Raw genomic sequence first — 24,673 nt, 5'->3', positions numbered from 1 at the left:
ATGCTCTTGCATTTTTTTTCCCTTGATCTTTCAAGGAGCACCTTCTTTTTGATTACTCCTCTGGTTCCCAGGATCATGACAGATGTTTTTCATGCCTATAACCACATCTCATTCCTTCTTCTATCCGCTGGACTATTCATGTGGTTCTTTCCTGGTCGTTGATGCTCCCATTTGTAACATTGGCGTCAGCTCCACTTGAGTTTCTTTCCTGGGAAATGTTTTTCCTTATGTCTCTCACCTCTTCCATGGGTAATGGTGAGTTTCATGCCCTGCTAGCAGCTTCATCCTTATCAGTCTTTCATCAAGTCAGGATGATTCTGTGTTCAGGTCTACAGTATTTTCTACTGTCTTACATTTCGCTCAGTCAGTTCTTCTGTCTGTGTTGTTTCCTGCATCTTGTTTTTCCTACGAGGAGCCTGATTTTCTTTGTTTTTGTCCTTTACGCGGTTGTTTCTCCTCCTTGTTACTCAGATCAGAGCCGCAGTGATTTTATCCAAACTTTTTCTTTTGGATTCACCTCTGTTTGGATATCCTATATTCTCGAGAACGATCTATTGGCTGATTGCTTTTTTCTCGTTCTCTTTTACTCTGACGGGCTGGGCACGGGAATATCATCTCCCAGTCCTTCAGTTCAAGTTCTGGCAGCCATTCTTGTTCTCCTTTCGGTTACATTACTGAGGAACTTTGTACAGCTGCCTCCTGGTCCTCAGTTCATTTCTTCACTTCTTCCAATTGTCTGTTTTTTTTCTCCAGATGGGATGGGCACTTCGGCCATTATGTTTTCAATTGTATTTTCTTTGGCCAATTCTCAAACCATCCCAGCTCTGTTAGCTTGGAGGTCACCCATCGGTGAGAATATATGCCTGCTTGTCCTGGGATAAAGCACAGTTACTTACCGTAACAGGTATTATCCAGGGACAGCAGGCAGATATTCTCACAACCCACCCACCTTTCCGGGTTGGCTTCTTAGCTGGCTTTTCTTAACTGAGGGACCATGCGTCTCCGTCGGGCAGGAAGGCACTCGCGCATGTGCGGTGCAAGTGTCAAGAGCTGTTTTCAAGCTCTTGAAGTGTCCATACCGGGGCTCCATGGTGATGTCACCCATCAATGAGAATATCTGTCTGCTGTCCCTGGATAACACCTGTTACGGTAAGTAACTGTGCTTTCCCTGTTCTTGTTTGGCATTGCTCTGCAGGGTGCCATTCTGTGATAGTGGTTGCATCTTTTTTGTTGGAGATTGGCTAGGTACTGTCCCATTTCATCTTCAAGGGCAGCGGTATGGCTCCTTTTCTTCTGGGTGTTGGAGACTTGGATCCAATTGGTTGGTTCACTTTTCTAGTCCTTGAGATACAGTGGGGGGACACTACCTCCACGGATTCTTCTCCAGGGGGGGCGGGTGAGGAGGGTTCAGTTCTTTCAGCTGTTTTACCCTTGCTCGTGGAGTTGGAGGAGAGGAAACTTACTCTGGATTTAGCAGATGACCTCATAGCAAGTCCAAGTGTTATGCAAGGAAGAGTTACCATCCTTTATCATCTGTGCATTTGAGGTCCTCAATATTGATACCGCAGAGGTGTCCACACAGGCAGCAACTAATCCCAAGATGGCTAGCATCAAACAGCTATTCAGATCCTTTCCAATTCATGAGTTCATCTAGGAATTAATGGACCTCTCCAGCCTCTTGAGTTGAAAGTGGCACGGGCAGTATCCTGCCTTTACCTTCTGTTCTTCATTTGCAACCACAGCCTCTACAATCTGGAACTCGTTACCTCCACACATTAGAGCTTAACAAAATTTAGATAAATTTAAGAGGAACCTTAAATGTTTCCTCTTTAAAGATACATATGAATGCTAAATGATCTCAGGGTCTGCCTTAGCTGATATCTACATAGATCCCTTTTGGCTTTTAATATGATTTCCCTCACTACTCTCTTGTTCTTAATCTTATTTGCACTCTTTTCTTTTTAAATTGGATTTCCCCCACTTTCCTCCTGTTTTTACGTATGTTATGTTCTGTCATTAATAAGTATGTTAACTATTCCCATTTGATTCTTGCCCAGAAATAGCTAAGAGGAAAAAATTTAAATCGAATCAGGTTGGGCAGACTGGATGGATGATTCGGGTCTTTAGCTGCCGTCATCTACTTGGTTACTATGTTAATTGTTAAGCGCTTAGAATTTATGATTAGCGTTTCATCAAAATTTTAATAAACTTGAAACTTGAAGTTGAAATGGCATAAGATGGATTTGCTAATGACTGCTATCACTGAGAAAATCACACTCCCCTTTCAGGAAGGCATTGTGTTGAAGGATGTCCAAGATTAGAAGCTGGAATCTTCTCTGAAGCTCTCTTTTGAGGTACTGGCCCTTTCTTTTCAAGCAACGATCTGTAGTTTGTAATCTGCTCATGTGTGATTTAGTTGGGTACATCAGGTAGCAGACTCCTTGGAGGCCCCTGGGATGTTGTATCTTCACAATATGGAGATAGGCCTGGCATATCTGGCAAATTTGCTTTATGATTGGGTCCAAGCGTTGGCTAAGCAGGTGGTTTTGGCAGTCATAGCCAGGCATTTGCTATGGCTCCATCACTGGACTGTAGATGCGGCCTCTAAGCAATGCCTGACCAGGCTCCCTTTATGGGGAAGCTCCTCTTTGGTGAGGATTTTAAAAAGTTGATGAAGGATTTGGGGGATGCTCAACTGTGGCGGCTTCTGGAAGATTGGCCTAGGGGGTCTTCTAGACGGTCTCAGTCTGTTTCAGGACTCTAATAGGTATCATCCAGGATAATCCCAGGCTGTTCAGAGGCCTTGGTACCAACAGAAGTAGTCCTTTCTTTTGGACAGGCACCTCGGCAAACCAGCCTGCTCATGCTGCTGCAGCCTCCTGCCCCACTCATTGATAGGTTGCTGGTCTGCTCTTCATCATCCTTCACAGGGAGCCAGCTGTCCCTCTTCTACATGTAGTGGACCAGCATCACAACAGACCAATGGATCTTGGATATTGTTTGAGATGGTTTCAGATTAGAATTTGTCTCTCCGATCTCAGATTCTTTCTTGGAATCCCCCTGCACCTCTCCCATAAAGTGGGAGTCTATGCTTTTGACATTTTGTTCACTTTAAAGCATCAGCACAGTGTCTATAGTGCTGGTATCGGCACGGGCAGGTATTCCATTTGTTGTGCCAAAAAGGGGGAAGGGGGTGCTCCTTTTGGCCAGTTCTCAACCTCAAACAGGTCAGCAGGTTTCTGCGGGTCAAACATTTTTGGATAGAGACTTTGCAGTCTTGGATTGTAGCCATTCAGCAGGGGAAATTTATTTGGACCTAATGGAGGCTTACCTGTATATCCCCATTTGACTTCTGCACTGATGTTTTCTGTTCTTCACATTGTAGGTCAGCATTTCTAGTTCAGAGCAGTGCCCTTTAGGCTGGCTATGGCACACAGGATCTTCTCCAGGGTCATGGTGGTAGTGGCAGCTTTCCTATGCAAGGAAGGAATTGGAGTTGGAGAACCGTTGGGCCATGGACCGGGTCGTCTATGTTCTTCAGTCTCAGGGCTGGGTGGTGAATGCTGCCAAGAGCCATTGGAGTCCATGTAGCTCCTGGAATACTTGGGGAGCAGTCTTCAAAACCATCCGAGAGTTCTCCTTTTGTCCGACACACACAGGATCAAGCTTCAGTTACAGATCTGCCAGTTAATGAGATTTCGGGCCATTTACCTGGTACTGTGCTCAGGTGCTTGGGTTGATGGCAACAGCACCCAATATGGTGTCATGGGCAAGGGTCCACATAAGGCCATTGTAGTGTTCAGTCTTATCCTGGTGGTCCCCAGTGTTGCAGGGTTACAACATCTGTCTGAGTTTGACATCTTTGATTAGGGCCAACATGTCCTGGTGGCTACTTCTGGTCAATCTGGCTAGTGGTGGTTAGAGATGCCAGTCTGATGGGCTAAGGGGCCTATTATCTCCCATCACAACACACAGGGTGCATGAAGCAAGGTGGAATGGGGGTGGTCAATCAACTGCTTGGAGTTGCGTGCGGTGCTCCTGGCTCTGTTGCAGGGAGTGGAATATCCATCATCTTGGGAACTCTGAATGTACATTGTGGGAACGCTGAATGTACAAGTGGATTTTCTCATTCAGATCACTCTGAATCCTATGGAGTGGGAGTTATCCCTGTTGGCATTGTCTGGTGATGCAGAGATGAGTTGTTCAGCACTGGACCTCATGGTGTCACGCAGCAGACCCAAAGTCCCCAGGTTCAACAGAGGGAAAGAGTATGTGTTGGAAGGGCTGGACGCACTGCTTCAAACCTGGCTGACAGTGGATCTGCTGTATGTTTAGCTGCTGATTGGCAGAGTGCTGTACAGAATCGGTCGTCATTCAGCTCAGGTGATTCTCATTGCTCCAGACTGGCCATGGAGGCCGTGGTACGTGGAGCCTGGTTCACTTGTTAGTGGAGGATCCTCTGCAACTTCCTTTGGCGCCAGATCTTCTGTGCACAGAGTTCAGTTCTCGTAGACAACCCATCCTGCTTTAGCCTTATGGCTTGGCCCTTGAGCAGGGCACATTTGAGGATTCAGTGATATGTTTCTTGCATACTTGGAAAGGAACTATATCGGCAAGGGTTGGGTGTACATTCAAGTCCTGGTGTTCTCAGTGTGCTGTTTCTGCAGATTTTAGCATTCTTGCAGGAGGGCTGTGTAAAGGGTTCTGGAAGCTAGTACATTTGCTTGTTTTCAGTGCCGATAGCAGAACACTTCTTTAGTGACCCACCCTGATGATGATGTCCATTTTTTAAAGGTGTTGGTCATTTGAGATCTGCTGTGTACCATCTCTGTCCAGAATAGAGCCTCAACATGATGCTTCGGGCATTGCAGGAGGTTCCATTCGAGTCGCTTCGGAAGGCTACAGTGAAATATTTTACCTCAAAGGCAGTGTTTCTGTTGGTCATCACTTCTTTGCATGGTGTTTCTGAGCTTCAAGCCCTCTTATGTGACCCATTTCTGCATTTTATGGAGGACAGGGTCATGGATCATACTGTGCCTTCTTTCATAGAAACATAGAAATAGACGGCAGATAAGGGCCACGGCCCATCTAGTCTGCCCACCCCAATGACCCTCCCCTACCTTTCTCTGTGAATAGATCCCACGTGTCTATCCCATTTGGCCTTAAAATCAGGCACGCTGCCTAGGTTCAGGCCCTAGACATTTTTATGTGGATTATTTATTTATTTGTTTGAATAAAGCCTTCATCTTGGACATCGACTCTCCACGATTTCTTTGCTTCTTCGATTTTACTCTCTGTGGAGGGACCAGGGTCAAATTTCTTGGTGCTCTCAGCTTTTGTTCCAACCATTTTTTCAGGAGGAATATTATCCTAGTCAGTTTCAGTAGCTATGTCTTTTGGATATTCGCAGGGTGTTGTTGCAGTATTTGCAAATCACAAATGAGTTTTGTGATTCAGATCACCTGTTTGTTCTCTATGAGGGTCCTTCTATAGGCGTGGTTGCCTCTAAGGCTGGTTGAATCTGGGAGGTTGTGTCTTCAGCCTGTATCGTGGCAGAGAAGGCTTTGTCCTTCTGTCTAAGAGCTCACTCGACTTGGCATTGGCTATGTCATGGGCTGAGTCGCATTCATTTTCTTTGGAAAACTACAGGCCGGTAAGCCTTACTTCGGTTGTTGGAAAAATAATGGAAGTGTTGCTGAAAAAAAGGATAGTGAACTTCCTAGAATCTAATGGGTTACAGAATCCGAGGCAACATGGCTTTACTAAAGGTAAATCGTGCCAAACAAACCTGATTGAATTTTTTGATTGGGTGACCAGAGAACTGGATCAAGGACATATGCTAGATTTACTTAGATTTCAGCAAAGCCTTTGACAAGGTTCCTCATAGAAAGCTCTTCAACCAACTTGAAGGGCTGAAGTTAGGACCCAACGTGGTGAACTGGATTAGAAACTGGTTGATGGACAGATTCCAAAGGGTGGTGGTTAATGGAAGTCACTGGAGGAAAGAAAGGTGAGTAGTGGAGTCCCTCAGGGTTCGGTGCTGGGGCTGATCCGGTTCAATATGTTTGTGAGTGATATTGCTGAAGGGATAAAAGGAAAGGTTTGCCTTTTTGCTGATGATACCAAGATTTGTAACAGAGTAGACACCAAGGAGGGAGTGGAAAACATGAAAAAGGATCTACAAAAGTTAGAGGAATGGTCTAATATCTGGCAACTAAAATTCAATGCAAAGAAATGCAGAGTAATGCATTTGGGGATTAATAATCAGAAGGAGCCGTATATGCTGGGAGGTGAGAGGCTGATATGCACGGATGGGGAGAGGGACCTTGGGGTGATAGTATCCAAAGATCTTAAGGTGAAAAAACAGTGCGACAAGGTGGTGGGTGCTGCCAGAAGGATGGGCTGTATAAAGAGAGGTGTAACCAGTAGAAGAATGAAGGTGTTAATGCCCCTGTACAGGTCGTTGGTGAGGCCCCACTTGGAGTATTGTGTTCAGTTTTGGAGACTGTATCTGGCGAAGGACACAAGGCTTGAAGCCGTCCAGAGAAGGGCGATGAAAATGATAGGAGGTTTGTGCCGAAAGACATATGAGGAGAGACTGGAAGCCCCGAATATGTATACCTTAGAGCACATGTGTCAAACACAAGGCCCGCGGGGCAAATCCGGCCTGCCTGGTCTTTTTATGTGTCCCGCGGCAATGCTCCCAAACTGCCCCTTCTCACAGCCCAGCTCCCACACTGGTCTGACATCGCCGTCACACCAAAAAAATCTGCCGGATTCAGCAGTGTTGTCTGGAGCTCCCCCTCCTGTCTTCTGTCTGCCACAGTCCACCCGGGCAGAAATAGGAAGTTGTGCGTCATTGGAGACAGACGCGGCAAGCGAAAAGCAGAAAGAGCCGTGTACAACACTGCCGAATCGCTGAGGCCGGCAGACTCCTCAGCTTGGCAGCAACAGCGGACCGGCGCCAGAGGAATTGAAACACCGGGCTGTGAGGAGAGAGGGACTGACGCTGGAGGGAAAGGCAAGCTGGACTGTGAAGAGAGCGAGATGAAGGGAGAGAGGTTGGACCTGGGATAGTGTGGAGAAAGAGGGGAAGAGATACTTGGGGAGAACCGTTGGGAAGAGAAAGGGAGAAATGGTGGACCTGGGGGGAGGGAGGGAGGGAGGCAGACAGGGGAGAGATGGGATGGGGGCAGTTGGAAAGAGAAAGGGAGAGAAGTTGGATCTGGAGATGGAAAATTGATAGGTAGCTGAAAATTTAAGAAGGAGAAGGATGAGAAAGAGGGCGAGATTTGAGTGGACAGAGGCAGAAAAGTTGTAAGGGAAAAATCAACATGTTGGAGACAAGAACTGGAGCAAGAGAGAAGAGGAGAAAAAAATGGACAACAGCCACTGGAAAGAGAATTAGAAGATAGACAAAATCAGAAAGATAAACTGGGACCAAAAGCAAAATGACCAGACAACAAAAGGTAGAAAAAATAATTTTATTTTCTATTTTGTGATTACAATATGTCAGATTTGAAATGTGTATCCTACCAGAGCTGGTGTTAGACAGCTAGTGTGAACTAGTACCTAAAAGAGAGGAAAAGTCTTTTTTTAATTTATTTTGTAGCCGGTGTGGAGTTGAAGAGATTGTTTCCCTATGCTTTTACTAAGACTAACCCCCTCCTTTGCTGGTGCGCAGCTTGGGTTTTGGCAGCGGCGATTTATCCGATGCTCACAGAAGTCTTGTGAGCATTGGCGCAGCCGCCGGCACTGGGGCCCACGCTGTGCGTCAGCAAAAGAGGGGGTAAGTATCTTAATTAAAAATCCGGCCCGCGACTTAGCCTGTGTTTTAGATTTCAGTCCTTTATGTGATTTGAGTTTGACACACCTGCCTTAGAGGAAAGGAGGGACAGGGGAGATATGATACAGACGTTCAAATACTTGAAAAGTATTAACATAGAACAAAATCTTTTCCAGAGAAAGTAAAATGGTAAAACCAGAGGAAATTCTTCTTTACAGAGAGACTGGTGGATGCCTGGAATGTGCTCTCAAGAGAGGTGGTGGAGACGAAAACGATGGCGGAGTTTAAAAAAGCGTGGGATGAACACAGAGGATCTAGAATCAGAAAAGAATCAATAATAATAAAACTTTTAGTACGTATGCGCACTTCAAACTTGGTGGGTCTGTGATCTGTTGTGCCGTGCCCGCACAGTACAGTAGAACTGTGCCTGCGGCGGTTTCTTCTTCGCCCTCCCTCAAGACATTTTGCAGGCTTCGTCTTGCGTGGCTGACGTGTAGCAGGCCACTGTTGTACTTTGTGCCGGAGAGGGGAGGGAGGAAGCGGGACTGGGAAGCTAGGGTCTGCCGCACGAAGTTGTGTGCTCAGCTCATTATCCCCCCTCCTCCTCTTAATGCTGGTGTCCCGGGCTTCCTCTTCTCTGTCATCCGCCCCTGTCTGTTTTAGGGGGGTACTCGAGCACCCTGGAGCAGGAGGACAGGGAGAGGGTGCGAACGTTGGGGAGAGCTGGACAGATGCTGCAGGCACCCTGGCAAAGGGAGGAGGAGGAGAGGGCCCAGGGATCCCAGTGATTGTTTGAGAGAAAGTGGACGGTGATGTGGGCACCCAGGTGCATGCGCTGCAGAAACCCGGACAGAGGGTGCAGTTACTGCTGCACTGGGACAACGGGCTCGAGCGCAGCGGCAAAGATGATCGCTGGGAGCAGTACTCCTGAAGGAACTGACAGGGGGGAGGTGAAAGGAAAGGAGAAATTCTACTGCTGGACAGGGGGAGCAGGGAAAGGGTACTACTGGACAGGGGAGAGGTAAAAGGAAGGGAAAAGGGCTATTGCTGGACAGGGGGAGCAGGGATGGGGTACTGCTGTACATGAGAGGTAAAAGGAAGGGGGAAGAGACAGAAAGACAAACAGACAGCCATGGAGAGAGACAGACAGAAAGACAAAGGGGCAGGGAGAGAGACAGAAAGACAGGGGGCCAGGGAAGAGACAGACAGAAAGTCAGATACACAGACAGGGGGACAGGGACAGAGACAGAAAGAAAGGGGGGTAGGGAGAGAGAAAGAAAGACAGACAAAGATAAAAAAAGAAAGAAACACCTCAGCGCCCCATTGTTCTAAAAGTCTACACATCTATTCTAGCACTCGTTAATGTAACGGGCTTAAACACTAGTAGTAAATATTGAAGAACTAAGGCCAGTACTGGGCAGACTTGCATGGTCTTTGTTTATATATGGCTGTTTGGTTGAGGATGGGCTGGGAAGGGCTTCAATGGCTGGGATGGTGTAGATGGGCTGGAGTGAGCTTTGACAGAGACTTTAGTAGATGGCAGAGCTTTGGATTCTTGCCCAGAAATAGCTAAGAAAAAAAACCCCCAACAAATTTTTAGATTGAATCAGGTTGGGCAGACTAGGTGGACCATTCGGGTCTTTATCTGCTGCCATCTACTATCTTACTATATTACTATGGAGGGTATTTGTCGATCAGCCACATGATCTCCTTGCATATGTTTGCCAGACATTACTGAGTAGATGTAGCTGCGCAGACTTCCTTTGAGGTGTCGGTTCTTTTCACAATTTTGTCCGATTCCCAAATGGGTTGTTGGCTGCTTTGTTGCATCCCATGCATCTGGATTCATCTGCTGCTGACGACAAGGAAGGAAAAATTGTTTTACCTGGTAATTTTCTTTCCCTTAGGCTCAGCAGATGAATCCAGAACCCAGGCCTATTGGTGGAGAGCTGCTTATTCTGTCTCTCTTTGCCTTTGTACATAGTTGCTGATCTACTGGAACTGGGACAATTGCTTATTCTGTTAATTCTATTTTTCAGGTGAGGAGGGAGTCTTTTGTTTTGTTAGAGAAATACTGAGTGACCAAGGAGCATGCCATCCCACAGGTCACAAATTAGTGCTCTCTATCTCCACGTGCTGCTGGATGGACTTAACGCATGCATCTGGATTCGTCTGCTAAGGGAAATTTTAGTGATCCTGAACCATAGTGTTTTGTATCTGAACCCGCATATTACTTGTAGAAAACTGTCAATCATCTTTTCAACTCCACCTCCTTCCTTTGGAGCTACTGTACTCTTGCCCCTCAGTTTGTTTTCTACAGGCATGTTGCTCAGAAGTGTTTTTGCTATACTCTATGGTTTTATTATTTTCAAATATTTTCTAAATATTCAATTGGAGGCTCGGTGCCCAGAGGTTCCCACTTGTTAGGACCTCTTCCTGGGAGAAGACGCAGATTTGCACTGCTGAAGTCTGCTGCTAGCAGGATGAGCCCTTGGTGACACCTAGATAGCCAGCCTGCTTTTGTATTTTTGAAGCTCAGGGGCCTTCGCCCTGCTTAGCTGCTCGCATCCATGAATTAATCAGGACCTTGATTACAGGCTATTTAGCTCTTTTTCTGCTCGGCTGGGATTAATAGTGGACCACTACGTGGTCCCCCCCTACTTCAGTTTTTCGGGGGTTGAGGCTCAGCCTGAAGACCAGGTTTGTGTAGTGAATCTGTGAGGTAGATTTCTTCTCCATTTGTTCCAGCTGAATTCCTGTGCTGATGCAGGCAGGCACCTTATAGAAACATAGAAAATAACGGCAGAAAAGGGCTATAGCCCATCAAGTCTGCCCATTCCAAATACCCGCCCCCCTGATTTCACCCCCTTAGAGATCCCATGTGAATATCCCATTTTCTCTTAACATCTGACACTCTGCTGGCCTCAATCACCTGCAGGGGGAGTTTGTTCCAATGATCTACCACTCTTTCGGTGAAGAAGTATTTTCTGGAGTCGCTATGAAACTTCCCTCCCCTGATTTTCAGCGGATGCTCTATGGTGGTCGAGGGTCCCATGAGGTAGAAGATATCTTCTTCCGACTCGATACGGCCCGTGATGTACTTAAATGTTTCAATCATGTCACCTCTCTCTCTTCGTTCTTTAAGTGCGTACAGCCTCAATTTATTCAGTCTTTCTTCATACGTGAGATCCTTGAGCCCTAAGACCATCCTAGTGGCCATTTGCTGAACCGACTCGATTCTCAGCACATCCTTCCGGTAGTGTGGTCTCCAGAATTGAACACAATACTCCAAATGAGGCCTCACCATGGACCTGTATAGCGGCATCATGACTTCAGGTCTTCTGCTGAAAAAACCTCTACGGATACAACCCATCATTTGTCTTGCCCTGGAGGAAGCCTTCTCCACTTGATTGGCAGACTTCATGTCCTCACTAATGATCACCCCTAGATCACGTTCCGTCGTGGTCCTGGCCAAGGTCTCACCATTTAGTACGTAAGTTCTGTGTGGGTTTCTCTTACCCAGGTGCATTACCTTACACTTTTTAGCATTGAAGCCTAGCTGCCATGTTGCTGACCACCGTTCCAGCAGCAGTAGATCCTGTGTCATATTATCAGGCAAAATGCTTTCACCTACTATGTTGCAAAGTTTGGTGTCGTCGGTGAAAAGAGATACCCATCCTCTAAGTCCTTGGGTCATATCTCTTATAAATAAGTTGAATAGAATCGGGCCCAAGACCGAACCCTGCGGCACTCCACTGATCACGTCTGACGTTTTGGATGGGGTACCGTTTACCACCACCCTCTGAAGTCTACCGCTCAGCCAATCCTCAACCCATGTAGTTAAGAGTATCCCCTAATCCTATCGATTTCAGCTTGTTCAATATAGCAAAGTGAATAAAGCTATTATAGCCTTAGGGGAAAATCATTGGTGGGGGAGTCTTCAAAAGTCAAATGTGAAGGATTCTGCAGCCAGAGCCTAGGTCCCCCTCCTCTAAAACCCCCTTTCCACTGCATTTTTTTGTCCTTCAGGGAAGTCTCCAAGGGCCGTTTTTGGTGTGATCTTGCTGGCAGTGGCTATCTTGGATTTTATGTTTAAATGATTTTTATTATTCCAGCAGTAAGAAGCAAATACAAACAGTAGTACCATTCAGGAAATAACATTTTCAACAATATAATTAGTTCCCCTCCCATCCCCCCTCCCCTCCCCAAGAATCCATGGCCAGTCCAACAGCTGAGAGTGGGAATAAAATCTTAAAGATTCAAAAGTCTACTGCGAGCACGCGGTGTGAGGTCCTGCCAGAAGTGCTCCCACACCTGACAAAATTTGCGACCCGGGCCAAGAGTCAAGTCTCCCACCATGCGTCTCTCCAGTGTTGCGTGCACTGTCATTAGGGATCTCCATTGTGCATATGACGGGGGATCACGGGAGAGCCAGTTGGTGAGGATGGCTTTTTTTTCCCCATCAAAAGGGCTCTGGAGATAAATGCTGACATTCCCCTGGGTTTGGGCGAGGCTATATTATAAAATCCAAATAACGCCCTCGGTTGCGGAAGCCATCGCCTTCCCCAAAGCGATGTGGTATATAGGCCAAGATGTCTCCAAAACTGTTGGATTGCGGGGCAAGCCCAAAACATGTGACTCAAAGATGCGTGAGCCTGATTGCATTTCGGGCAAGAATGTGACGCAGTAATCCCCATCCGGGCTGCACGTTCCGGTGGAATGTAAAGTCTAAGAACAATTTTCAATTGCATTTCCCAGTGAGTAATATTGGGTGACACCTTCTGAATGTTCTTCAGGACCCGTTGTAATTGTTGAGCAGTCAACTGGCAATGCAAGTCCTCGGCCCACGCTGTCGCTAATATATCCAGATTCGTACTTGGTTGCCAATCCCGGATCCCCACAATATGAAATCGTAGAGGAATCCTCTGTTGGGCTGAAAGGCTGAAGAGTTCCGAAAACGCCTCCCTGCAGACTTCAGTAAGGGCAGCCACTAGGAGGGACTGAACATAGTGACGGATCTGGTAATAGGTGAAGAGATCATTAGCCTGTAGGTCAAAAGTTCGTTGCAGCTCGGCAAATGTGACCAGGCTCCCCTCCTCCGAAAACAGGTGAAAAAGATATTGTAAACCTTGTGCTTGCCACCTAAGAAAGGTGGCATTTTGCATGCCCGGCTGGAAAGCTCCATTGCCCTGTATAGGCAAATATAAAGACACCCTAGAAGACAATTTGGCTGTTTTACAGACCCATCTCCATGTCCTTCTGGCCGGCGTAAAAATGGGGTAGTGAGACACCAAAGGACGCATCCTCGGATCCGCCACATGTAAAAAATAGCTCACATGGAACGAAGCCAGCAAAGATAACGCCAGTGGTGTAGCAGAAAAATCAGATGTTCCTCTAAACCAATCATTAATATGTCTCATCTGACAATAAACCATAGCCCCCCCCTATCCCTGGACAGACACATCCGTAGCAAGGGCATATGTGGTCGCTTATCACCCCATAGAAAACGCTGTAGCTCTTTCGTTACACGAATGTTATGGGCATGGGACAGCAGCAGAGGTAAAACCTGAAAGCGATATAACCATTTGGGAAAGAGCACCATATTAAAAAGGGCTACCCGGCCCGCCACCGATAAGGGAAAAGTGGACCAATTCTGTAGATGTTGTGAGGTGTCTTGAAGCAATGGGGTGATATTGCTGGTGTACAGGGTCGTAAGGTCTCGGGGGATCTGTACCCCCAAATAGTGAATTGAAGTCTGAGCCCATGTAAATGGGAAGTGACCGCTCCAGGTCTGTTGTAGTGTCAGGGGGCTAGCTAGGGCCATAGATTTCTGGTAGTTCAACGTAAATCCCGAATAAAATTTGAATTCGTCAAGCGCTTGCAATAAATATCGAACAGAGTGAGCGGGGTCAGTTAGCAAAAATAATAGGTCATCTGCAAAGGCCAACACTTTGAGTGAATGAGTCCCGAAGTCCACACCCACTATGTCGGGGTCCTGAGACACTGTGCGAAGAAAGGGTTCGAGGTACAATAGAAATAAGAGGGGTGACGGGACAGCCCTGTCGAGTTCCCCTCTCAATAGTTATTGGGTCAGTAATAATGTCATTTACAAATAGTCTTGCTGTTGGAATGGAATATAAAGTGCGTAATGCCGAGGCGAACTAGCCAGATATCCCCATACAATTTAACACTTCAAAGAGGTACGTCCAATTGACCTGGTCGAACGCCTGTGCCGCATCCAAACTGAGTAGAAGCATAGGAGTGTGATGGAATTGCGTGTGCGCTAAGGCTATCAATGCTTTACATACGTTGTGTACTGCTTGTCTACCCTGTACAAAGCTGACTTGTGTGGATGCAATCACATCGGGGAGAAGGGTCGCTAATCTATCATCTAAGATTTTGGACAGAATTTTGATGTCTACATTCAGCAAAGAAATTGGGCGATAGGACTCGGGAGCAGAACTGTCTTTGCCAGGCTTCAATATCAACGTGATTAAAGCCTCATTCGCTTCTCCAGGGAAATGTTCATCCTGGATTACCCGGGAGTAATAGTCCCTTAAAAAAGGACTAAGCTGCCCTGAGAGCAGTTTATAAAATTCTGTCGTAAAGCCATTCGGTCCTGGAGCTGAAAAATTTTGTTGATTGTGGATAGCTTTATGTAGTTCTTTAGGGGTGATGGGTGCATTAAGAAACCTAACATCCGAGTCAGAGAGCGGCTGTAAACCGGAATCCGTGAAATAGTCCTTAATAAGGGGTTCAGCTCCCGAGTACCGGCGCCCATATATCTTCCCGAAGTGGGACTGAAAAATTTGTGTAATGTGTTCAGTAGTGTGTTGAAATTGGCCCCTACTATCCCTCAATCCCAAAACATAACAGTGACCCCGCACCTGGGAAGTCAAGCGGGCTAATAACTTCCCTGCCTGATTTCCATAGCGATGGTAGTGAAATTTTTGATACAAGAACATTTTCACCGTGCGCTCATGTATATAAGAGTTGAGGGTCGTTTCCACGGAAGCTAAGTGTTCCCTAGCGTGGCGGGTCGGGAACAGGGTATACTGACGCTTAGCGCTTGCTAGTTCTTTTTCCAACCGCAGTATTCCCCGGGACAAACGGCGATTACGCGCTATTACATAAGCTATACAATCTCCTCTGAGCACCACCTTAGCCGTGCTCCAAAACAGTGTCGGATCATTGCTATGCTGACCATTATATCTTGGATTTTAAACAATCTTTTTTATTTTATTTTTTTTTAGCCTCCATCTTCCTCAAACCCTTCAGTTTTGCTCACAGTTGACAAGGATATGATAAGGATAGACCTGTCAGACCTTCCTATCCCTATATCATGCCAGGTTTGCGCTGGATGGCCAGCTGAGGAGCGTACATGTCTTGCATGTGGCAGAGTGCATGGGAGAGGGGCATAAGTCCTCAAGAAAGCCTCTTCAATGTCCTCCACAGCTGGGTAGTCGTATTCCCAGGGGAAGAGACCCTTTCCAGAACCCTCCGAAGGTGCAATGGCCAAGTGGGTGATGCGGAGCTCAAGAGGACAAGCAGGGGTCCCCAGCACAAGGTTTCACCCCAGATTTGCAAGCTTCATGTGAAATGCCTATTTGAACTGCCGAGGGTCCTCAGCATCTGCTTGCAGCGCTCCAGAGGCGGTGGCACAGGGGAGCTCCCCTCAGCATACACCCTGGCCAGACAAGGACACAGGCTTGGACCAGGAGGTTCAGTCTGACATAAAGTGGATTTGCGCCTCAAGAGATAATTTGAAGCGTGACCCTAGGAATAAAGATGGTAGCTGCGACTAGAGAATGACACAAGGAAAAATTTTGTCCCATTCCCGTGATCTCGGTCCCCGCCCTGTCCCCACAAACCATCTGATCCCATCCGCACAAGCCTTGAATAGTTTTATACTGAACTTATTTTATTAAAGTATAAAAAGTAACAATATTCTGCATAATTGTCATTTTATAAATCAAAGTTCTTGCTGTTAAAATAGATCTTCAGCTGGCAGGGTTTTGTTTATAAATGTTTATCAACACAAATAATATACTACTTTACTACTACTACCGCTATTATTTCTTAAAGCGCTGCAAGACACACGCAGCGCTGCACAGAGTCACAAAGAATAAGAAAACAGTCCCTGCTCGAAAGAGCTTACAATCTAAACAGGCGAGATAGACAAAGTAAAGAAAAGAAATAGAAATTTTTTTTCTTCCTTTGTTGCCTAGGTTCTGCTTTCCTCATCTTCTTGTCATTCTATTCATTCCATCCACTGTCTGTCTTCTCGCTACCTCTTTCATATGACATCTGCTCTGTTACTGTGCCTCCGCTCCCCCCATAGTCTGGCATCTCTGTCTTCTTCGCTTCCATCTTTCTTTCCTTCCCCCAGGTGGTTTTTAGCATCTCTCTCCTCTTTTCCTCCCCTCAGATCTGGTATCTGTCTCCCCAATCCAGCATATGTCATTTTTTCTTTATCCCCCTCCTTCCATCCAGTTTCCTTCAACATCTGTCCACTCTCTCCCCTCCCCACTTTCCTTCAGCATCTGTTCCGCTCTCTTCCCTCCCCACTTTCCTTCAGCATCTTCTCCCCCTCTCTCTCCTACTCACTTTCCTTCAGCGCCTTCTCCCCACTCTCTTCTCCCCACTTCCCTTTAGCGTCGGATCCTCTCACCCCTCCCCCCTCTCTCTCCACTTACCTTTGGCACCCTTTGTGCAGTCCAACTGCTCTCTCCCTCTCTCCTAATCGCTGCAGTCCGGGCATTTCCCTCCCTCCCTTTCCCTTTCCTTCACTGGCGATTTTCATGTCTCCGAGCGACACTAGCCTTTAAACAAGTCACGCATGGCTGCCTGAAACTTCTCCTCTGACGCAACTTCATGTTTCCAGTTGTGTCATAGGAGAAGTGTCAGGCAGCCACGGGTGACTTGTTTAAAGACTAGTGCTGCTCGAATACATGAAAATCACCAGTGAAGGTAAGGGGGGAAGGGAGGGAGATGCCCAGACCACGGCGATCGGTAGGAACAAGGGAGGGTGCTGCTGAACTGCGCAATCGCTAGGGGTGGTAAATATTTTGAGCACGTTCCCTCACTTAACTAAGGGGACAAGGCCAGTCACCGGAGCTGTGAATGTTCTTCTCCCTGTATCCGTGGCGACCAGGTTTTTTTCCTACCTGTTTCAGCAGGTTACCCGTGGCTAGCCGCAGGTAACAGTTACCAAGTCATTCTCTAGCTGTAAATTCCTGTTGCGAGCCTAAGACCTGGAGAATGACGAAGATCCCTAAATGCTCCTCTCTGGGGTGAATTATATTGTGGATGCTCTATATGATATCATCAGAGTTATGAGCAAAGTGTCGGCCTATGTAATCTCCGCTCAATGTATTCTTTGGATCAGATAGTGACCAGGAGATTCTGTGTCAAAAAAAACATGCTGAGCAAACTCCCATTTCTAGGGCAGATGCTATTTGGTAAGGGTCCAGATGACCTGATGGCAAGTGTTACGGACCTTCATCCCAAGGCCTCACTAGATTTTACACCTTCTGTTAGCCCTTTTCAACAATGATGCTTTTTTACTTTTTATTTTTTAGGTTAGTCTGTTTTTTCTGGAGGTCCTGAAACAGTGTCTTTTATGCCACAAAACGATTGTCGGCTTTGTGTTAAATTATCAGTGTTATCCACATAAAAGCATTTTTGTTTAGTATTGTGAAAAGTTTTTCACCTCTTGTTTTTCTAACCACAATGATATGAGGGTGGTAGAGTGTGAGTTCATCTGTCCAACGCTCTGAGGCTTTTTCTTTTGCTGGTTAAGCAGTGCTTAATAGCATAGGTGTTGTCACCAGTGGAGTAATTTTGTTGTTTATTTACCTAGATGAATAAGCACAGTCCTCTATTGGAAGGAGTTTACCAAAGCTGGAGAAGTTTTGTTCCCTTCTTCAGACAACCACTGCAAGCCCCAGTATCAATGATTTTTCCATAAACCTCACCAGAGAGGGATAGCAAGGTCAAGATGCAGCTGTGCAGTGAGAACTGACCTCTTCTATTTTACAGTTCTCTGTAATCACAACCACTTCCCTTAGACAATATTGTTCCTAGCTGCCTTTAGGGGATCTGTTGTAGTGGTAGATTAGATAGATTATGATCCCACTGGGACAGATAGGGAAAATGCTTGAAGTACCTGTATGTATCTTACTTAGAAAGTAGTTTTTCTTATTTCTCTGAATTCTGCTCGTAGACTCAGTGAACTTCAAGCTTTGGTAGTGGATCCACCATTCACTGTATTTCATCATGATAAGGTGGTACTTCGCACTCATCCAAAATTCAGACTGAAAGTGGTCACGGAGTTCTGTCTGGAATCCTATTCCAGACGGGATGGCCATTTCAGCCAAGCAGTATTACAAAATTTATTTTCTTAAAGGCCAACACTCCCACCATCCCGGTTAGCTTGTCCTGGGATAAAGCACAGTTACTTAACCATAACAGGTGTTATCCAGGGACAGCAGGCAGATATTCTCACAACCCACCCACTTCCCTGGTTGGCTTCTTAGCTGGATATCTGAACTGAGGAACTGCATGCCTATGTCGGGCGGGAAGGCACTTGCACATGCACGGTGCAGTCAGTCGCGAACTTTCTAAAGTTCTTAAAGTGCACAGACAGTTTAGCAGCTGTCCGTACTGGGATTCCGTGGATGACATCACCCACATGTGAGAATATGCTGTCTGCTGTCCCTGGATAACGCGTGTGCCGACCTGGTTATTGCCACGCTGCTTCGGGCTAAGAAGGCCCTCTATCATGGCGACCTATGTGAAGGCCTGGCGGGCTTTTCAGCAGTGGTGTGCTAATAACCAGGTGGAGCCATTTCAGGCTTCCCATTTCAGTCATTCTAGCTTTCCTTCAGGTCGGGCTGTAGAACGGCTTGGCTGTGGTTTCTCTGAAGGTACTCTCTTGCTTCCTGACTCACGATGGCAGGTCCTCTCTGATGGCTCATCCTGAAGTGACTAGATTCCGCCAGGGAGCTCTCCGGTTGAGGCCTCCTCTGCAACGTCCCTTTCTGTCCTGGAACCTTAACATTTTTTTGCAGGGCCTCTCTAAGGCTCTATATAAGCCCCTCAAGGATGCGTCTGTTTTGGACCTCACAGTTAAGACTGTGTTTCTGTTAACGATTATTTCAGTGTGATGAATCTTGGAGCTGCAGGCACTTTCCCAAGAATCACAAATGAGGGCATCACTCTCTGTGCTATGCCCTCCTTTCTGCCAAAGGTGGTGTCAAGATTCCACATCAACCAGGAGATTCGTCAGCCAGCTATTCAGTCCATAGGGTCTGACAAACAAGATAGAGTTTGAAAAAACTGGATGTCCACAGAGCTTTACTCCAGTATTTGGAAAGGACAAATAACTTTCACCTTTCTGACCACCTGTTTGTGTTTACCAGCCACTCCTGGCTTGTAAGGCCTGTAGGAGTGTCACCTCTTCCTGGGCGGAGTATGGGCAGTTTCTCCCACAGAGACCTGATGGGCAGCTACTTGTCACAGACCAGGCAAAAGCTTTTCTGCCACAAAGGAGGATTCGGAATGATTAAAATGAAATTTTTCTCGACAAAAAATAATTTTTGCCTATTGGTACTTTTTTTAAATTATTTTCCACTTTTATTGTTTAAAATGGCCTTATGCCATTTATTTATTTATGTATTTATTATCCACACTAATATTCTAGGTGGAGTACAAATTTAACATCCATAATAGAAACAAATACTAGATGACAAAAAACAATTCATAATTCATCTATTGTGCCAAAGCTTACTTCTTCACAATATATTTAATTTATTCCATTTACCTGTTGAAATGCGAGTTTTCAGTACCTTCTTAAAATGTTCCATATTTAATAAAATTCTTAAATTACTCTCCACTGCATTCCAAAGCTGTGGAACAGAGGTACCAAAAAAAAAAAAAAAAAATCAAGTTTTGATATTCTTCTAATCTACCACACGAGAGGAAGGCACTTCTAACAATGCTGCAGTACTTGATCTTCGTGCTTTTGGTAGCTAATAAATCTTCATAGTGGAAGCAATTATCACAGAGACATATCCTTTTAAAATCTTAAGAACGAACAATAAAATCTTGAATTTAATCTGCATTTCAATGGGTAACCAGTATAAACTCCTTAAACACGGTGGGTCTTTCTAGCTAATGTGCTTGTATTCGGAGAAAGCTAATTTGTCTACTGTATAAACCTGTTTAGTTTACCATTCATATATATCTTCCCTCCTCCACTTGATTTTTATATCTCTTGATTACATTACATTACTGTTTTCTATCCTGCCAATACCTTCCAGTTCTAGGCAGTTTACAACAAAGAACTTGTCTGGGCATTCCCAGGGAACTTACAAAGTGATAGATAGAATGAGCTTACAAGAATTGATGAATAGCATGAGTGATGGGATCTGGGGAAGGATTTATACGGTTTTAGTTAGATCATTTGACAAATTTTTTGAAGAGTATAGTTTTCAGTTCTTTCCTGAAAGTTTTGTAGTTGGTTGTCTTGGTCAGTAGCTTGGCGAATTGGTGGTCTATTTTCGCTGCTCTGATGGCTAGTAGTTACTCATATAGTTTTTTGCTTTCTATGTATGTCTTTTGCTGAGGGATGGGTGAAGAGAGCTTGTGTTCTCCTTGGTCTTGATGTGTTATTTCAGACTAGTCTTTTAAGCCCGTTACATTAACGGGTGCTAGAATATGTCTGTCTTTCTTTCTTTCTTTCTTGCACGTGTACCTGTTGCCAGCTCCACAGCTTTACCATCCTGCAACTCAGACACAAACACTTCCACCAAGCCCCACACTCCATTCTCTTCTGCAGCCTGAAGGAGAAGGGCGGGAACGGGGGGAGGGAGGAGCCACGGCTTGGAGGCGTACCGGAAAGTGCAGCAGCAAAGGCACCGTCCACAACCGGCGAGGTCGTATGTCGGGGTGAAGAGCGCTCTGCGCTTGCACCTCTCACGGAAGTTTCTTGCTGACGGAGAAAGTTTATTTTTTAGTTCAAAGATGCCGCTGTGGCTCCTCTCTCAAGCCGCACCTGCATCGGAGAAGGCTTCCGATGCAGGTGGGGATCGAGAGAGGAGCCGCTGCTGCACCTTTAAACTTAAAAATAAACTTCGTCCGGTAGTGCCGAGGCGGGCAGGAAGGAAGAGACTGATGGTTGAGGCTTGGGATGGTGACGGCAGGACTCCGCGTTCGCTCCCTCTGCCGCCTGTGGTGACGTAGTAAGTGTGCATGCGCACTCTTGCCGGCACAGTGCGACAGAACAGGGATCAGGGAAGCACGTAGTGAGAGTGCACATGCGCACTTAGTGTTTTATTATTATAGATTAGGTGGTTGTTTTGATAGCTAGGACCAGTTCCATTTAGAGCTCTTAAGAGGGTGCAGAAGAATTTCTTGTACTGGGAGCCAGTGTGAGTCTTGGAAAGCATTGGTAATGAGAACTAAAAGATGCTACCACTATACAAGAAATCCTTTGTACAGAATGACTAGAAAGTAATAGTTCCTGTTGTGTGACAAGTCTTCAGAGAGCAGCTATTACACTTAAAGCAGATTTGCTTCATCTTAGTACAAATTTTAAATTTCTATGTTCTTTTTTCATTTGTAGAACACGAGTTCGAGATGATCTTCTCACCAGGCGCGAAAGATCAAAAGAAACTAGTCCACTCAGATGGTCTCCATCTAGAAGAAGAGCAAGCAGGTCCCCCATCCGAAGAAGATCTCGTTCACCACTCAGACGAAGCCGGTCTCCTAGGAGGAGAAGCAGATCTCGTCGGAGGTAGAAATACAGTAAAGCATCAACATCACTACTTGAGAAGCATTGAAATCATTTTATTTTTAGCATTTAGTTCATGCCTTTCCTGTGGTAGTTCAAGGCGAGTTACATTCAAGTACATTAGAGGTATTTCCCTGTCCCCAGAGGGCTTACAATCTAATTTTTAGTGCATTGTGTCTAGTAGTTATGAACACTAGAGTTGTGCATCTGAACCTGCAAGTTGCTTACAGAATATCACCCATTTTTTAACTCCTTCCCTGTAGACTTCCCATTTTTTAACTTCTTCCTGTAGACACCCATTTTTTAACTCCTTCCTGTAGACACCCATTTTTTAACTCCTTCCCTGTAGTCTTGCTCGTGCCCCCAGTTTCTCTTCTGCAATCAAGTTGCTCAGATGTGTTTCTGATCTGCTTTGCAGTTTTATTATTTTCAGATTTTTTTCCTGTCGTTTTAAGTGTGAGGCTCGGTCCCCAGAGGTTTCCTCTTGTTTTGGACCTGTGCCTAGGAGAAGACACAGACTCGCACGACAGGAGTATGCTGCTAGCAAGATCAGCCCTTGGGGATACCTGTCTAACCAGCCTGCTGTAATATTTTTGGAACTCGCATCCCTGATTTATCAGGAGCTTGAGTGCAGGCTGTTTGGCTTCTTCCTGGCTTGGCTGGGATTAGTTGAAATCTGTTTTTATTAACAAGAAAGAACCACACACCAACAAATGTAAAATGTCAGACATGAAATTGAAATTGTACAAGACGGGGACCACCCCCCCAAGAGGACTGGACTCTGATGTCCTCCTGGAAAACAAAGGCACCCCAACCCCTCAACCCCCCCCCAATAGACACTCCTCCCTCCCCCAAAACCAAGAACAAAGAGACCAAGGTAGGATACAACTGCAGTCTGTTCAAGATATGACTACAACTTCGGGAAGACAAAATGTCCAAATAAGGAGACCAAATATGGACAAAGTCTCTGCTTCTGTGGCGAGAGGAACAAGCTATACCGGCCTCCCAACCCGTAAGTTTGTGTAATTTATTCCTCCAATAGCAGAAGGAGGGGGAAACATCAGCCAGCCAATAATTCAGAATACACTTTTTCCCAAGGATATAACATTTGCTCAAAAACAATTTCTCGGCAGAGGTATAAACAGAAAAAGCAGAGAAGTGGGCAAACAGCATATGAAACACAAACAGAGGTACAGGAACACGCAGTAGGCCCCAAAGGAAAGAAGCCAAATCCCCCCCAAAAGCCCTGAATACTCTCACAACTCCAAAGGCCATGAAAATAGGAATTTACTTCAGTAAGGAAAGTGAGACAGTGCTGGGTGTCCACACAACCCATGTGGGAGATATACACTCTCAACAAGGTTCTATAGTGGCACTCGCGGAGCTCAGCATTATGTACTAAAGCTGGGGTGAGTTTAAGAGCTCGGAGCAAAAAATCTGCCCCAAGCTCCTTCCCCAAATCCCTTTGCCAAGCCTCCAAGGCAAAGGAGAAATCCCGAGGAGGTTCAAGGGCACTAAGCTGTTTATGAAAGGAGGAGTCTGAGGCCCAGGATCCTCCCCCCCTCCAAGAAGGCCCGAAATCGAAGCCCAAAATCCAGAGATAGGGAACCCCAGTGAGAGTCCACACATAATGCAGTAATTGACATCGAGCATAAGCAAGGCCGGGAGAGGGAAAACCACGGCGCAACAGCTCATCATAAGACAAGAGCATCCCATCGTCGCACAAAACTTGGAAAAGAAATTCAAAGCCCTAGCCCGCCAATGACCAAAAACTGAGGGGATCAGGCCCGGCAGAAAGGAAAGATTACCAGTCAAAGGCAACAAAACTCTAACGTGGGAATCCTGATGCCAAAGGAGGAGTAACCGCTGCCACACCTCCCAAAGCAGATGAAACAACACACTACGTCTACTGGGAACAGGCACCTCCGCCAGCTGGGCATGAAGAAGAGAGAGAAGGTGAGCAGGATAGAAGTAATCACGTTCCAAAGAGGTATCAGTATAGAGAGCAGTACCCAAAACCCAATCCCGAACGTGTTGCAAAAGCCAAGCCCGATTATAAAGAGCAATATTCGGCACGCCGAAACCGGTAAAGGTCCCGAACATCCATGGAAAGCTGAATGCCCAAGTAACGGAAAGATGACTCGGCCAATTTCAATGGAAAAGCCCCCCCCCCCCCCAGACTGCTGGACATGTGTAGTAGAGGCCAATGCCTCCGATTTCTTCAGATTCAGAGCAAAACCTGAGAAATCCCCAAATTCCTGAATGTTCTTCAGGAGAGTAGACAATGATCGGTGTGGGTCAGTCAAAAACACAGGAGGTCATCAGCAAAGGCCCCCCACCTTAAAATGGGTGGCACCCAGCTGAAGGCCACTAATGTCAATGTTAGACTGCAGCTCTCTGATCAAAGGATCTAAATAAAGCGCAAACAGCAACTGCAAGAAAGGGCAGCCCTGACGAGTGCCCCTACGAATCATAAATGGGGCCGAAAGGCCACCATTCACCGAAATCCGCGCTGCCAGATCACAATAAAGCGCCTGGATAGCATTAAAGCAAAAGGGGCCCATCCCGTACGCACACAACACAGCAAAGAGAAACCCCCATCACACATGGTCGAAAGCTTTCTCGGCGTCACAGCTAACAAGCAAGGCGGGGGTGCCATCACTACCGGCTGTCTCCAAGGCCAACAAGATACGTCGAATATTCTTAAGACACCGGCCAGTCACGCACAAAGCCCACCTGCTGTTCCGACACCAGGGAGGACAGCACCCGGGCCAAATAATTTGCCAGCACCTTAGCCATCATTTTCGTCTCAAAATTCAGCAGTGATAATGGTCTATAGGATTCCGGCAGGACTGGGTCTCTATCCGGCTTAGGAAGAACAATAATCTGGGCGAGATTCAAGTACCGAGGCAGGAAGCCTTTGGCCACACTCAAATTAAAAATCTCAGACAACAATGGGGCAATCTCTGCTACAAGCAACTTGTAAAATTCACCACGGTAGCCGTCTGGCCCCGGAGACTTGCCCAACGGGCACGCACGAATCACCCACTCCACCTCCTCCACAGTGATAGAGCACTCCAACATAGCTGAGT

General features: G+C 46.2%; 1 protein-coding gene across 1 annotated transcript in view; it reads left to right on the top strand.

Moving 5' to 3' along the window:
* The window catches only part of PRPF4B (pre-mRNA processing factor 4B), a 194,203-nt gene that overhangs the window by 49,051 nt on the left and 120,479 nt on the right, over window positions 1–24,673 (top strand). The window contains 1 exon segment of the mRNA XM_033934823.1: window positions 21,414–21,584. Within this exon segment, the coding sequence (XP_033790714.1) occupies window positions 21,414–21,584 (171 nt within the window).

This window comes from Geotrypetes seraphini, chromosome 2 (genome assembly GCF_902459505.1).
Source record: "Geotrypetes seraphini chromosome 2, aGeoSer1.1, whole genome shotgun sequence".
NCBI lineage: Eukaryota > Metazoa > Chordata > Amphibia > Gymnophiona > Dermophiidae > Geotrypetes > Geotrypetes seraphini.
This window is presented reverse-complemented; position numbering and strand designations above follow the sequence as displayed.